Source organism: Etheostoma cragini, chromosome 11 (assembly GCF_013103735.1).
Source record: "Etheostoma cragini isolate CJK2018 chromosome 11, CSU_Ecrag_1.0, whole genome shotgun sequence".
In the NCBI taxonomy this organism is placed as follows: Eukaryota; Metazoa; Chordata; class Actinopteri; order Perciformes; family Percidae; genus Etheostoma; species Etheostoma cragini.
In genome coordinates, this window is record NC_048417.1 from 5,165,059 (window position 1) to 5,181,487 (window position 16,429).

Sequence of the window (16,429 nt, forward strand, 5' to 3'; positions counted from 1 at the left end):
CTCAAGAATAATGAAGTTTCAACTCTGAATCTTCAGACCGTGACAGGCACTCAGTGTGTGAAGCCAATCCATCTACTGCAGTTTGAGAAAGCGAACGACTCCTTTCTGGCATAGACTATTGAGAAATATGGGTCATGCTGCCGGGAAGGGAACAGCACAAATCTTTCACATCATTTGGCGAACACGCTGTGTTCGCACAATGCTAATTACCATGGTGAGAGTGAAAACTCTGTTACATAACTGATTTCTTGCAAACACACACGCCAGCCACAAGTCAGTATTTATTTCAGATAGTCATGAGAGCTCATGTTTATTTTATGTTAACCATGGCTGCCCTCTAGTGGACGGGCACCCGTCCTGCTAGAACATGACAAGGGTTCCTTGCATGTACAAAGACGCAGTAATACATACTTACATGGCACATTGTAGCCTCCAAAATACAATTAAAGAACACTTAGGTTGACAAGAAGTGTTTTTGCAGGGTTCAATGTTGTTCTTTAGCCACTGAGAAACTAATAAATGGTTTTTGGTCAAGAGGAATCTGAGATCATGGGGTGAAGTGTGAAGTGGGACATTTCCAACTCCATCTGCTGAGGAAGATTGTGTGATTTGATAGAAAGTTCCAAAAACAGCTACTAAATGTATTTTATTTTGTTACATTTTATTCCCTTATTTTAACTCACACTTCTTTGTGTATAGATTCTCACCTTGTTGTTGCGTGAGCCTCCTTGTCTTTCTTATACATATTTTGTTAGCATTGTTAGAGGGAGCCTAAGATGTGATAATGATTTAAAAAAAAGCATTGACCTTCCTCTTCAGTACACGAGCCAGTGTAAACCACAGATGAGGGGATAAAAAATATGCAGGAAGAGAAGTTTGAGTTCGATATACAGGTATGCCAGATAGAATGATGTCTGTTTTTAATTCATCGGGTGTTTGAAGTTTAAGTACTAATACCAAAACAATACTTTCACATACATTTAATATTATAGTCTTGTCATTAGTGTATAATTCACTTGCATAATTGATTAGTGCACAGATGTATGCTTGTTATTTTAAAAGATGACTCGGATATTTCAAGTAGTCTGTGAATTATGAAGATTATTATTTTTTTTTTTAACAAAAACTCTATTGCTCTCCCCTACAAGTTTGTTGTTTAAACACAAAAAGCTGTCCAATTAATAAGCCTGAATAAAAATGTCTCCAATGTTAAATTGGAGACATTTCTATTTAAATAAGACTTATTTTTAAAGTCGGCTTTTAAAGGAATAATGGAAGTGACATGTTGTTTACTGTTGTTACTACAGTATGTGACCCTCGGAATGTTTCCAACGGCCATTGAAGATCCGACCGCAACTGCTAACTACGCCACCGCCTGGCAGGAGACGTGAGGTACGTTACCATTGTATCTCTTGATAATCACGGAGATAGTTATGAGTTTGATTTTCCACTAGCTTTTGAGATATTTCTCTTGCTTTGAAAAAATGTAACGTTAAAACCGAATAATGTTGGAACTTCTTTCACTAAAGAAATAGTTCCTAACAGTTCAGATCTGATGATAATCTAGGTGTTACTGCTGCTCTTTCAAATGTAGCGTTAAGTGTACAGTTAGCTAGGTCTAGCAGCTAATCATTTGTTCAGGGGATCACTTGTTTGGCTTTTCACAAACTTTTCACAAACGTGGTTTTCACAACCCACCACACGGTCGATACCAATTAACTTAATTGGCGGATTAACCCGGTGCAGACCTAGCTAGCTAGCTAGCTAACGCCACCATCTCCCAAAATTGTTTTTCAACTAACGCTAAAGCAAGCTGAAGCGCACCAACGTTATTTGGTTGTTAATATTGTTTTATTTTTTTGTAAAGGCGGTGAAAATGGAGCAGGTAAGAAGACTTGTCTTTAAGAACTTATTGGCGTTTTCCTAGCTGACGTTAGCAAACCTTTTTGTTGACCTCAACGACTCACAGTAATTCTGGACGATTATTTCGGACACTCAACCCATGGCTGTTTTTCAGGCAGTGTGGCCTTCCTTTCCCATCATGTTACCCTACGAGGTAACCCATAGGCCGTCACACGTGGCTCGTGAGTATGCGGGCGTGGTGGCGCCGTTACACCTGATACCCTGTTATTACAATTCGGCTATTGAAAAACCAAGTCCAAGTAAGTTCTATCCCTAATGAGTGTTATTATAAGATGTTAAGCTGTTAATATGAAGCAATGCGATCCAAGAACGGCAACGGCACCCACCATGACATGCTAGCTAGCTCATTGGTAAGGTGGCTAAATAATACTCATAAAGTTTGGCTAACATTACATTTTGAAAAGGGTAAAACTAGCGTGGTCATTTTCAAAGGGTTCCCTTGACTTCTTATGTAAAGACATCCAATGAAAATGGGTTATATTTGTACTAAAGGACCACGGAGCCTCTGCTTTACAAACCTTCCCGCTTTAACCCTATCCCTATCCCCTTGTGTTTGGGCAATAACCGTGCCAGTTTTTAACCATGCAGTACACATGTGTAACGTTCATTTTCGCTTATTCTGAAATGCAGTGTTTGAATATTTCTGCTTAACGTAACTGGGGTCTTGGAGGTGATTAAACTGGGTATGACTGAAAAGGTGAGACTCGTGGATTTCTTTTGAGAATAATTGTATCCTGTGTGGTAATGTTGGTCCACATAGTAGCCATTTCAAGTTAGTGAAAACCCTTATATATTTTCAAAAATATTTTTTATTCCAGATTTCTGAATAGAAAAACACGACTACCTTCAAATTAATCCTCAGGCTCTTAGCATTTAGATGATGTATACAACTTAATGTGGAATCAACAGGTGACCTTCTAAACATCCCCTGTCCCGCACCCCTTCTGCTCTAGAAAAGGGGGCCGAATGCTACAGGGTTAACATTGCTAACACATCTAAGCAATACATGCTTTTATCAATAGTTTATTTGGGCAAGGATGCTGTTCATCAATCTATTTTCATTTTTTTTAATTCTTTTTTTCTCACCAGAAGAGAACAAGAAATTCTTGCTGGACAGGTATGCATATAGTTAAAGATACCCTCGCTCTATGTACTAAAATGACCCTGGTTATCAGTGAAGAACCAAGAGCTGTGTTGTTCTTTATTTTACAGGTCTATATTTGATTTGGTGGAAGATCATAAATACCTTTCCTTAACTGACCAAAGGTTGCTGGGTTGGTATCTGTCTTTGGTGCCAGAGTACAGAAAGATCATACAAGGTATGCTTGAGATATTGGCTGCTTTTTTAAGTCATTATATAGCCTAATTGTAAACCAAATGCTGGTTGATAACATAGAAATGATGTCAAGTGGATCAAACACATAATCAATTAATCATGAACATGCATATTAGATCCATACTGGGAGGTACAAGGAGTCCATTGTTACAACACATATCCTGAGATTTGTTTTCTTTTTCTTTTCTCTTCTATATTGATATCTGGCAATGCAAAAATGAATGCCTGTCTATAGCCATTCATAATCTTATTAAATCTAAGCTTAATCAATGCCTACCTGCCAGTGTCATACAGACAGGAAAGGACATTTTGGGTATAGGTGGCAGCTTATAGCCACATATAAAAAATGGGAGATTCATTTAAATCTAATTGTTTTCTTTTCTCCTAGATGAAGGAGGGTTTCACCAGTTCCTGCATCGACATCCTGCCCTAGAACTGACTCGGCATCATGTTTATGTGAAGCGTAAGTTAAAATAATATTTTCTAATAGTGGTGTACAGATTAATGGTTTATTATTCCCAATGCAGATAACTTTGGCAGTGCCGTTGATAGCTGAACATGAACTGTTAAGCTGTATATCTATTTCAGAAAAACTTTTAAATCACATCACACAGATCTTTTTTTTGGAAAGCTGATAGCTTTCTCCTACATGTCCAACTCCTGCCTTTTAATTAAGTCAGCATCAATTAGTAATGGTGAGTAAAATGCCAAACTAATTGGAATAAACTATTTTCACAAATGTTCCTGTAGAGCCAGTTTTCCAGACGGTAATGGACTGTAGGAGAAAAATGCGACAAGTCTCCATCTTCAGTCCAATCGATAAATCATTTAGTCTTGACATTGTACTGCGGGATGAATAACCTAAATGTAGATGTCATCAACAAACGTTTTTGTCGCGTTTTGCAGGCAGCAAATATATAACACATTAAACTGGAAAAGCTTCAACTTACAGTTCTGTTTGTTGGCCACTTGTCTGGCAAAGACACTTCCTTTGGTCATAGAAACTCGGAGATGCTTCCCAAAAATGTAAGGGAGACCTGGACCATGCTTGGCCGCAGAAATGGTGGGGAAAATCACCCACATGAGGAAATCCGCCGCACGCCGCTTGTTCACCAGCAAGACTGCGTCCAAACAGCATTCAGCAACCCCACCATGCCGGAACCAAACCACCGGAAGGCCCACGCAATGATTTCTGTATGTATATTAAAGTTAAAGTTATAGCATTGGTGCAGTCCCTTTTGGTTTCTAAGTTGTGAATGCAAAATTCCTTTTTTGTGGGGGGGGGGGAAAACGAATACTCAATTTCTTTGAAGGACCCTTCATGGCGGATGTCAAGCAGCGCAGCAGGTGTTGCAAACTGCTCTCTGGACGTGGATCTGGAAAGACGCAGACAGGATGGCATGCTCAGCAGCCAGACTACAACGACTCAAGGCCATAGTGCTAACTTCACACATGGTGAAGTTAGTCCGTTACAGTGAGTAAACCTCTTACGGCTGACACAATACATTATGCAATTTGTTTCTTGCAGCAACCATGCCTATCTAAGCTCTTTGAAGTTAAATTTTTACATTTACATATTTGGAAATTACAAAATCATTTTTTTTAGAACTACAGTCTAAAAACTCTAGAGCAACCAGGGCAAACTTCTCGTCACTCGGATGTGTTCATTTTGTAGTTCAACAATTTGTAGTTAATTAAGGGCTTAATACAAATGAACTTGGTTGTCTCTTATTCCCCGAATGTAAAATAAAGTAAGTGTATTTTTTTTTCATGAAACCATTTCAAATGTACTGTTCTGGGTTTCATCTTGGCGGGCAATAGGAATCCTTATTGATACGAGCAACATTGTTTCATGTTACAGGTCAGAATGGACAAAGATGGAGTCTCCTGAGTACTACAGCTTTGACAGTGTCCAAATGGATGATACAGAGTACAGTGACATGAGCATTATCCAGGCAGTTAAGTTGGAACAGGTCAGCCCTCTTCTGGACCCAGATGAGGAAAATGGCACAAAGAAAGGGGGTCAGGATCAGGAGACTGGTAATGAGTACAATGTAGATGATGATGATGACGCTATATTAAGCTTTGGAAATCAGAGTGACACCTTCCATAGCATCATGGAGAATGATAAGAGCATCCTTGCCTGTCTGACCAGTGAAGGTGGAAAAGCATTAAATAATGGGGATCAGTCAGGTCCACTCACCACCAATACTAAAGCACTGGCAGCCAGAAGGGAGACCTTGGATTCTGACCAGTCTGTCATGAAGAACACTGCAGAAAAGCACACCTCCACTATTCCCTGCGCTACTACTTGTGATATTATGGTTAGCACTGAGCTGACGATGTGCTTGTCGGATGCCACCCAAACTGAGAATTCAAAAACGGCTGACAAGCATGTCAATACTGAGGTCCACATGACCGATCTGGACTATCTCGCTGAGGTAAGGTTGAATCCAAAGACCAGTCATTAGAAATGCGCCACCAAAACGTTACACGTCTTTATTTTTTTTTATTTTTTTTTTCAGGAATTCTTAAAACTCAAGATGGATCAAGATGTACTGAGAAAGCAAAAAGAAAAAAGGAAAAGGTAATGCATTCAGATAGACATAGTTGTACTGTAAACTTTGCCCCAAGGGATGTCTTCCATAGTAGGACTAATGCCTGTAATTGAATTTAATTCCCCCCGCCGAAAGTAAAGTAAGAAAGGAGTGTGACTGTATCCAGCGTGCTCAGCAGGCAGAGATGTCCCTTCTGGCCCTGCAGTATAGCATGTGCAGACAGCACTGCTGGAGACTCTACTATACATCTTCTGAGGGAGGACAGGCCACACCAGTGTAAGGAGACATCAATCAATATTGATCAGAATTTACCTTTGCTCTTCCACTAAGACAGTTAGTGTGTGTCAAACTCAAATACAGGGGTCAGCACATGTGCCCCCACCTCCGGTGGATGTAGATGACGGCAGGCCTAATGCTTATGTGGCACACACTTATTAATAAGAACATTTTTAAAATGGCACTCCATATTAAAACCCCTGCTCTAATTTGATATGTTCATCAAGATCGATTTTGTAAAAGATTTTTGAAAAGGCCCGCTGTTTACTCCAATAAATATGTATTATTATTATTATCCTTTCCCTTTAGGCCGAACAACCCTCCTGTAGACATTGTAAGTGTTCTGCAAAAACTGGAATCTGACTATAATCAGATGAAAGATAAGATTTTGACAGGGGTTCCTCTGGAGCAACTCAAGCCTTTGTCTGTTGATTCTGAGAAGATAACCACAGGTGCAAGTTACATCCCTGCACAGGTAAGCCTACTACCTGGATATTATCCAAATACTTAATTTCATGTAGTCTAACCACAGCTCTGATATTAATGTTCTGATTGTCTGTTGTCCTTGTTCAGATCATTGATGATGTGCTGGGAATTGTTCCATCTTGGTATGTAAGCACAGACATGCATGTGTCTGATGTCATTCAATTTGAATGGTTTAGCAGACTAGACTCTTGATACTGTAATTTTGTATTTTTTATCCCCAAGGGGCTCCCAGGAGCCACAGAAACATGATACATCTGTTGAAGAAATTGGGTGTCCTGATGATCAAAGCCCAAATGGCTGCCAGGTATTCTTGAGACACGACCCTTGAGCAGTTTGGTGTTGCTTTTATGCCGCTAATTGAACCCAATTTGGCATTGAGTCCTCATCGGTTTGAACAACTCTAGTGTTTGGCTCATTTCTTTCCCAGCCTAGTCAAAGAAAGGAAAAACGGATCAAGGACATCAAAGCAGTGAGAGCTGTCACCCTTGTTGCCCAGGATAGAAGTGCTATCCATAATGCACACAAGCTAGCAGAACGGCAGACAAGTAAGCAAAAGCCTCTCGATCGCATCTGAGATAATTACCTGGAAAGTAGCTGATTAAATCAAAGATGTGCCATTCTTTGTGTGTACAACAGCTGAGTGCAAGGAGCTTAACACATCCGAGGCATGGTACGATGCCGAAGAAGATGTGAACCCTGCAGTAGCTACTCAGACAGGACAGGACACTACACTTATTGCACAAGAAAAGACCAATGGTGAGTGGTCGGTGAACACAGCTAAAGCACCATAGTTGCACATGTAGTGATTTTGAATTCATTTTTGGATCAATTCCTTAGAGAATTTGTTTTAATCACAGAATCAACAAGCACGGAGGTCAAAAGCTCAGTAATCTGTGTTTCCAACCTACCCAGTAATGTGACAGAGGTGAGTTTGTACATTGCTGCTGACTGCTCAGACGTTACCATCTCAAAGGCTACATTTACACGTGCCCGGCTATTTTCATAAACAAACATTTCAACCTCTGTTTTCAAAAATAACATTGTGCACAACTGTCAGTTTTCAGAAAAGTGTTAATTTACACGTACCCAAGTATATATGCCAAACCTGTGGCCAGGTTATCTCAGTTGATAGAACAGGCGCATATTCTGTACATTGAGGTGTATAACTCGACGCAGAAGGTCCAGGGTCCGTCTGAACTGAGACATTTTCCTGCATCCCTCTTTCCCCTTTCATGTCTAGCTGTACTATCCAGTAAAAGTGGAAAAGCCCCCAAAAAGAGTGCCAAACCTGTAGGTGGCAGTGTTACGAGCAGCCCAAGCCCACATTAGCCAATCAGAATCCTGAAAATGGGCAACTAATCACTTCCCCTCTCTTTTGTTCCTCACTTTCTCGACTGCCCAATCCTCTGTTTTCTTCAGTTTACATGCAAACGTGCAAACGAAGATTTCCAAAATCTTTACTCTGGCCGGAGTTGTTAAAGACTCGTTTTCGGAGGGGAATTCTCCGTTTGCGTGTAAACAAAGGGAAATGTGTCCGTTTTTCAAAATAACCATGTACATGTAAACAGGGCCAAAGCTGTACTCATGAGAATATGTGCTGTAATTGTGGTCATATGTGAATCAATATGATTAACTGTTGGACATATTTCAGATTTTGGCTGAATGCCATTTTACCCTTAGCCCTCGGCCCTTGAAACCAAGGGGTAAGGGCTAGGGGGGGGAAATATGCCCCTATGAAATGGGACACCATTTTGTTACATCACCATACAGTATTGATCACAAACTTCCAAGATGCAATAATAATAATAATACAGTACAATACAATAATGAATGGGTACAACAGGAACACATGATTTAAGAAATTTCTACTCGTTTTTTTGCATTCACTGTCTATGGTTCCAAGGGCCATAAACCCCTTACCCCTCATTCAAAAAAGGATTGGGACAGCACTAGATCTTGCGTGAACGTGCAAAACCTAGGGGAAGGGGTAAGAGAGAAATGGGATTCAGCCTTTTGTCTTTTTTAACCCTAATCTATTGCATAGTACCATTATAGCCAGCAGAGGGCACTACAGGCTTTCACCGAAACTTCTGTCTTGCCAGAGTACGGTGATGAAGTGGTTTGAGAAATACCATGTTTCAGAAGTCAGCTTTCCCACTTTAAAGAATGATGTCAGGTGAGCGACTGCTTTGCTATCTGAGAACATCTATTGCAACACACTTGTGACATTATTTTATATTTTCCATGTCTTAGATTCATGTGTTGCATCTCAAAGAACAAATGTTCCTTTGCTGTAACTGTTGTGTTACGTCTCAAGTCAAATCCTTCATGCAGCTGTTGAAGCAGCAAATTGCTTCCAAAATGGACACATTGTCAGTGTACCAACTGTCTCCTTGGCTGCGTTCCCTAGAGTTGCCATAGTTGTGATAAATGGACTCCAATCTGCCAAGGATGCAGTGAGAGAGCTGCATGGCTGCTGCATGCAAGGCCATACTTTACATGTGGAGCACACCCACAAAACCATTGGTGAGAGCCAGGCCTCAGCCTCCATCAGTGGATCTGAGTTTTCACACGATGCTGACAAACTACAAACCTCCAAGACTGACTCCAGCAGCACTGAAACAAAGGTGAGACTATGGGGAGAATAAATGTGTAATTGTCTGTAATATAGAGAAACTAGTGGACATAAGTAGAAAATGTTTGAAAGAAGCAAGTAAAAATTGTGGCGTATTGGATTACGTCTCTTGAAATTGCCCACTGTACATGCTGTCTTGTCAGCAATAGCATTTCTTTAAGTCTGCAGCTGTCCATGCAATGAGCCCTGATTAGATAAAAGAGGAAGTCACCTTTGTCTCTGGAACATTATATACAGTACTAGTTATCTTTTATGTATACATTCTTTTCTGACATTTTATAGACCAAACAATAGTGAAAATAATCATTAGTTACAGCCCAAAAATAGAATGGCTCTTGTAGATTGGTACATTCAATTTACATAATCCTGAACATGTGAACCTTATTTTTTACACTTTGGGATTAATTAATTTCTCTGTCGTCTCTCTAGCTGATAGGCCAGCTTCTGCTTAGCTCCAGCGTCAAGCACAGAAAGGTGGTCTCAATTTCCCCCACAGCCAAGGGAACCTGCGTGCCCCAACACTATGGCACCATGGGAAGCTTCGATATCCTGATGTCAGAGCTGACACAGCGCCACCCAGACGTGGAAAGGCAGAGGATTGTGGATGCGCTGATGGAGCTGAAGGCCAAGCACCAGGGCGTCCTCAGCGGCCTGCCCCTCAGGACCATCCGGGAGATGACGTCCCAGCTTCTGACCACGCCACCAAGCGACACAGTCATAAGGAAGCAAAGCTCAGTTCTTTAAAATCATTTTTTCTTACCAGGGATTTGTTTGAATAGCATTATAAGTGACATATTTCAAAGGAGAAGGCAGTTATATAAAAAGGCAATCAGTTTAAAAGGATTTAGATTACCTGAAAGTTGCTAATATTTGAAAGAATCTACCCTTGTGTGTTCTATTTCAGTAGATTGTTATTGTAGTTAACACAATTAATGTAACTTGAAAAGTTGGTACAGTGAAAGTTTGAATGCTTTACACTGCTTATTCTGCCGTTATTCGGCAGTTACTTTAGTTTAGAATTTCTAAAACAGTGTTTAAGTTGCTTACAGTTGTATATGCAGCAGCTTGTTTGATTTTTGATTTTTCTGTTAATAAAGCACATTGGAATATTTCCCTAGCTCCAGCTTTGTTGTGCTGAATGTGTAAAGTGTTTAAGTCAATGGCTGTCTCTGACTTGTAGTCCTGATTGGATTGACAACTTTAACTGCATGCAGAGAAAAACAGAGCTGGTGAAACTTCTGATGATCATTCTGAATCTTTAGTTGAAGTAAAGCCAGGTGTTGATGGCACTCTTGTGTGTGTTGCGTTAGGTCTTTAAAGGAGAATTTGGTCAATTCCAAAGCGTAGTTCTGTTTAGGAATTTGGAGTGCTGTCAGTGGAGAGAAAAACTAAACCAATTGGTGCTGCCTACACTGAGTTATCCTCATGCTAGAGTTAGCACCCAACAGGCTCAAACAGGGCACGTTTTAACCATGTTTTTAGTCTCTTAACATGTTCAAAATGTCATTAAAAGTGTGAAGTGTTTCCTTCTGAGTGAACACAGTGAATCTGACTGCTGTAGATGTGAAAGAAATGCATGAAAGTTGTGCTAATTCAGCTCTGTTTAGTTCGGTGTTGAGACGGCAGTTAGAGAGCTTAGGGACAGTCTACAAACTACAACACAGAAAAGAGATATAACAAAAATTTGTAGGCTATCTATCTTGTGATCTAAGGTAGTGGCTCCAAACCTACCTCAATTATAACTTGTCTTGTGCTCGTTGTACTACAGCACTTAAAAAAAATCTTATTTCTGTGTAGTTTGTAGACTGTCCCGAAGCACTTGTTGCAGTATCAACACAGGAACTTAACAGAGCTGAATTAACACAACTTTCATGCATTTCTTTCACATCTACTGCAGTCACATTCACTGTGTTCACTCAGAAGGAATCACATGGCTAATCACTGGTAAGGACATTTTGAACATGTTTAGAGGCTAAAACCATGTTTAAAACTTGCCCTGTTTACGCCTGTTGGGGGCTAACTCTAGCAGGGGGATAATACGGTGTGGGCAGCAACGATTGGTTTCGTTTTCTCTCTACTGACAGCGATACAAATGTACAAAAAATAGAGGTATGTGTTGGAATCGACCAGCATTCTCCTTGGCTGTCTATGGTTAGTTCATGGCAGTTTCCTGCTATGACGACCAGCCACATGAGGCGGTACTAATCTGCACTGACAGAGGACGAGGCACTGCGCCGGGTCAAGCAGGTACCATGTAATGGAAAAACGTCATTTGACATTCAGGACTAGGTTGCATTTGGTAAATTGACTTAACTTTAAGGGTACTGATTATGAGCACCATATCCCCAATTTACTGTACTGCCATGTCATGCTTTTTGATGATTTAGCCAGCCCGCAGCCAGAAACGACACAACAAGGAAACTGACTTGCTATTGCGTGTTGCTGTAGACTCCAACAGCAAGTCCTTGACCCCCAGATCCCCAGACAATTCCTGTATCAAATCCCTAGAAGTCGCCACTAGGTGTCTAACTCAACTGAAGACAGGGCTGTGCGGGTGTCAGACACAATCTGTTGCCCGCGGTTCAACCATGAGTTCAACGAAGCAACGAATGGGTTAATGTAATCCCTAGTTGAAAATGGGCGGAGATTCCAGCTGGGACGCAAAGCGGACAAACCGAAGAGGCAACACTCAAATCTGGAAGAGAAAATTGCTGCTGGGCTTGTATTTACTTATCTATTGGGCCTTTTTTGTTTCCTCTTCCACTTCACCTCTACACAGTATTTTTTTAATAGAATCGGACCGAAAAGTGCCATGAAATCAATGGAATGGTTTTGGAGTTGCTGTCAACTATGGGTTAAGTAGTCAAGACACGGAAGGCTGTAGCTGTAGAGGCGTCCAAAAACAGAAACTCAAGGAGCGGATTAACAGGACCCTTTTCCCTTTCAGCATACTATTAAAACAATGGAAAAGTCTCCCTACATTTACACGGATTCTTCATCATGAGGCGGGAATAAGCGCTTCGGTGGCGCTGCGATGGTCTAAATACACTTTACTGTTGTGGTTTGCACACATCAACAGGACTAAACCCAACGAGAGGTCTGATGGTGAGGTAAACCGGTGTCAGCTGCGAATAGAGACTCGAATCTGGTTACAGAGCGTTGATAAACACGCCGAGTGCCACCATGTGGAGGCCGGGGACGTGGATGTGGCGAGCGGCTCTGTGCTGCATGCTTCTGGAAACATTTCTGCACACTGCGAGAGGTAGGACAAAGCAAGCCTGTCCGCTCTGCAACACATTCTCTATCGGCCAGTTTTCTTTTTAAATTACACCGAGGGTCAGTGTTTGGTACATAAACACACGAGAAGTAGAGCCATAAACTGGAGCCACATGGAGGCAAGGAAACAAGTCAATATTTAGTTGGTTAAACTTACTGGCAGTTTGCAACAGAAAGATGGCCTTGAGAAACAAACCAATTGTATGATATTAATACAGTTTTAGAACACACACACACACATTTGTCCCTATTGGCGTTTAGGCCAAAGGAATATAATTATTACATTCTCAATGTCTACACTTTATACGCTGACTAACTGCGATTCGTGTTTTATTGAGCTGCATTACTGTGGGATTCATAACATCTACCTCACCTCATTTACACATAGCTAGAAATACTAGAAACATAAAATATAGCACACTCCAATGCAACACCACAAGCTACAGCTTCAAACATGACCATAGGGCTGAATAAACACCTCTCTGTCTAACTGCCAACCAACACTAAAATAATAACTTTCACCAAGTGAGTATTGAATTAGTTGTTACATTACAGTGCACAGGTGTTTGCCATTATTCTTGTCTCCAACTTCAAATCCTTATAGATTGGTGATTGTTTTTCCAGTTCACTGTCAGTGCTAACTGTCCCTGTCTGTGATCTCTTCCCACCCATTCTCAGGTCTTAACGTGTGTATGAGTGGCAGCGCTACCTCCTGTGAAGAATGCCTCCTGATTCACCCCAGTTGCGCCTGGTGCGCACAAGAGGTAAAACTTGTCTGCTGCATTATTTTCAGGATTAAAACGCTGTGCAGAGAGCGTACAGAGACCACAGAGGTGAAATTATCATTATTGTAGGCCACACGTGTCCTATTTCAGCCCCTCATAATCTTTTCTTGACTTTCAACAATCTATAATACAAGGTTTGTGGTTTTCCCGTCCTTTAGGAGTTTGGGAGGGGACGGACTCTGACATCCAGGTGTGATTATAGTCAAAACCTGCAGAAGAGGGGCTGCGAGGCGCGTTTCATTGAGTACCCCACCAGCAGCATCTCTGTCCTGCAGAACGTCCCTCTGAGTTCTAAAGGGTCCGGGTTGACTCAGTATGGCGTCGTCCAGATTATGCCTCAGAAGATCTCTCTCAGCCTACGGCCAGGTATACATGGAGACATTTAGAGTCAGAGGCAACCATTGCACATGCGTGAGAGAATGTACGGTTAAAAATAGTTTTCTAAGGAATAATACAAAGCTTCCTTCCTCGAGTTTCACATGCTTTTTTTGACTGAGCCAGCTGACCGATTCTTTCCACTTGCCCATCCAGGAGACCAGACGTGGTTTGGGCTGCAAGTGCGGCAGGTGGAGGACTACCCAGTGGACCTCTACTACCTGATGGACCTCTCTCTTTCCATGAAAGATGATCTGGACACCATCCGTAACTTGGGTACCAAGCTGGCTCTAGAGATGAGCAAGCTCACCAGCAACTTCAGGCTTGGCTTTGGCTCCTTTGTGGACAAAAACATGTCCCCGTTCTCCTACACAGCATCCAAGTATCAGGAGAATCCATGCAATGGGTGGGTATTGGCAGCAGGATGTTTTAAGTAGGGGGACTCAGATTTTGTAAAATTTTGTAAGAAGGCACCACTAGTCCACCGCACTAAACATAATTTTCCTTCGGGATCAATAAAGTATTTCTGATTCTGATATATTGATGAAATAGTTGGTCAAAATGTATTAGGTTTTTTGGCCCTGCCCTAACGTCAGCTCAGTTTAAATGTAGCCTCACCAAAAGGACTGTGTGAGGGTGAGCTTAAGAACTGCTTTCTCGTGGCACAAACGATGCCACAGAAACATCAGAGGGAAATCCTGAAATATTAATTTACACGGACACACACGTTCTATTTTTTCACATTAATGAATCATGGATGGTTAGATATCCCGCAGCTGCAGGGATAAGAGATTTTTCCGACTTGATTAAAACTGCTTGAATAAGCAGTTCTGCCAAATGGCTCCTCTCGTCCCGCGCTCCTCAGAGTTGTTGATGAGGGCAAACTGAAAGGAAGCAGAACAGATAGAGGGTGAAAAGCCGTGGCACACGATGTTTGCCCCGGAGGTGAGACTGCACAGCACTAACTCAGTGGCCACCATCGCGCATCACTGCCCATCTAGGTTATGGCTTTGGTTGGGTGCATGGGTGGGTGTGTGTGTCAGTCACATAGTGAATAAAGACGGGAAAATAAAAGGGATAGATGACAGCATTTTGACCCCTAAGCAAGCAGGCCAGCTCACTTCTGCCATTGCTCATCCTGTGATACAAGAAGAGACTTACATTCTAAGCTGTTAACAAAGGAAACCTAGTCTAAAATGATGCTGCTAGGATTGATGCAAATATCTCATTAATGTTGAACAAATCAATAAGCTTTATCCTGTTTGTGTAAATAAATGGCACAGATCAACCCGAGGTCACCCCTTTGTGCTGCTTTGAATATTGCCATGATGTGACTTTCAAGGGAAATATATCTGGATCTCTACCTTTTTGTGTCCCCCTGCGCAGATACAAACTGTTCCCCAACTGTGTCCCCACCTTCGGTTTCCGCCACATCCTCTCACTGACAGATAAAGTGGACCGTTTCAACGAGGAGGTGCAGAAGCAGATGGTATCTCGCAACCGGGACGCGCCAGAGGGCGGCTTCGACGCCATCCTGCAGGCTGCTGTTTGTAAGGTGACGGGTGTCTCCTTTCTTAATCATTTTTCTTTATAGAGGCTTACATTTATCCAGTACTGACGAGCACCTTGACTTGGCTACATTGAGTGATGAAACACATTTAGTTCAGAATGAGGGGATAGCCACTGTTAAAATACTGAGACTGCCCCCATGACAGCCGTCTGGCCTATTTGCTTGTTAATTAAAAGCACCGGGGGGGATAGACAGGATATACAGTGTTGTGCAGCTGGTGAAACATGAGGACGAGTCACTCGCAGGCCCAGTCATATCCCTGGTTTCCTCTCCCTGTTTAATTGTTTTCTACAGGAAGAGAATGACTACCTCCAAGTAGCTCCTGCCTTGTAATTTACTCGTGCGGCACTATTTCAAACACTCACTCGTTAGGAGGCTGGGCTGGGTCACTCCTGTTGTTCTGATGTTTGTTTTTTAACTGAGTGTAAGTCAGGTCTGTATTTTAATTGAAAGGTTATCAAATTAATATAAAATAGATAAATGGAATTTAAGCATAACTACTGTTTTTTTAACCTATTTTCTTATGTTCCCATCAGTGGCTGATGGGAACAACGATCTTTGACATATGTCCAGTTTTTATGTCCAGACTCCATTTAAAAAAAGCCATACTTTTAGCATGTGTAGAGCCAACACTTTTTCGCATGGAAAGTGGTAAACAGTCTGTTTATTTAAACCAAAACCACAGCTGTGATGGTAGGAAAAGTGGGAACATTACCCAAAATGGCTTTTCATATTTTTATTTTGTTTCTGTCTACTTTGAATTAAGTGTATTTTACCATGCTAAAATTACGGTTTATTTACATGGAGTCTGGTTGGCTTTATTCAATGCAATTTTGCGGATGTTTTTGTTTAAAAAAGGATCTTCCGTTTAACAGAAAGGTCGAGCTCCTTAGAAATCCTTTCCATAATGTTGTCAGACACTTAGAATATTAATCTGAGCCTGTTGGCGGAAAAACCTGCACTTTTGTGAAGATAAATATAAGTTGCACATTTGTCTTATTAACTTACATTGTAGCCTGTTTCGCTGCTGCCGACTGCAGCAATCTCACTTAATACTAGACATGTGTCCAAGATTATTGTTCCCATCAGTCACTTGGACAAAGAACACCGGTAAATAGGGTCCAGGTTGAAAAAATAAATAAAACAGAAGTTGCCCTTTAAATAAGTGTGTGTGTGTGTGTGTGTGTGTGTGTGTGTGTGTGTGTGTGT

At 41.4% G+C, this 16,429-nt stretch overlaps 2 protein-coding genes across 2 annotated transcripts in view; both read left to right on the forward strand.

Annotated features, from left to right (window-relative positions):
- The first annotated feature begins 1,784 nt into the window (after nt 1-1,784).
- On the forward strand, nt 1,785-10,033 carry rbm44 (RNA binding motif protein 44). The gene is made up of 18 exons (XM_034885331.1): nt 1,785-2,162; nt 3,013-3,040; nt 3,136-3,242; nt 3,648-3,722; nt 4,242-4,453; nt 4,573-4,733; nt 5,121-5,700; nt 5,785-5,846; nt 5,953-6,093; nt 6,403-6,568; nt 6,667-6,701; nt 6,802-6,883; nt 7,007-7,124; nt 7,216-7,335; nt 7,437-7,504; nt 8,682-8,755; nt 8,990-9,206; nt 9,644-10,033. The coding sequence occupies exons 1-18, from the start codon at nt 2,003-2,005 to the stop codon at nt 9,956-9,958; spliced, it is 2,721 nt and encodes a 906-aa protein (XP_034741222.1). The 5' UTR covers nt 1,785-2,002; the 3' UTR covers nt 9,959-10,033.
- A 1,749-nt stretch (nt 10,034-11,782) lies between these two features.
- itgb5 (integrin, beta 5) overlaps nt 11,783-16,429 on the forward strand; it is a 53,116-nt gene continuing 48,469 nt past the window's right edge. The window contains exons 1-5 of the mRNA XM_034885307.1: nt 11,783-12,476; nt 13,169-13,254; nt 13,434-13,641; nt 13,807-14,056; nt 15,037-15,205. Of these exons, the coding sequence (XP_034741198.1) occupies nt 12,398-12,476; nt 13,169-13,254; nt 13,434-13,641; nt 13,807-14,056; nt 15,037-15,205 (792 nt within the window). The 5' untranslated portion in view covers nt 11,783-12,397. The remainder of the gene's footprint in view (nt 12,477-13,168; nt 13,255-13,433; nt 13,642-13,806; nt 14,057-15,036; nt 15,206-16,429) is intronic.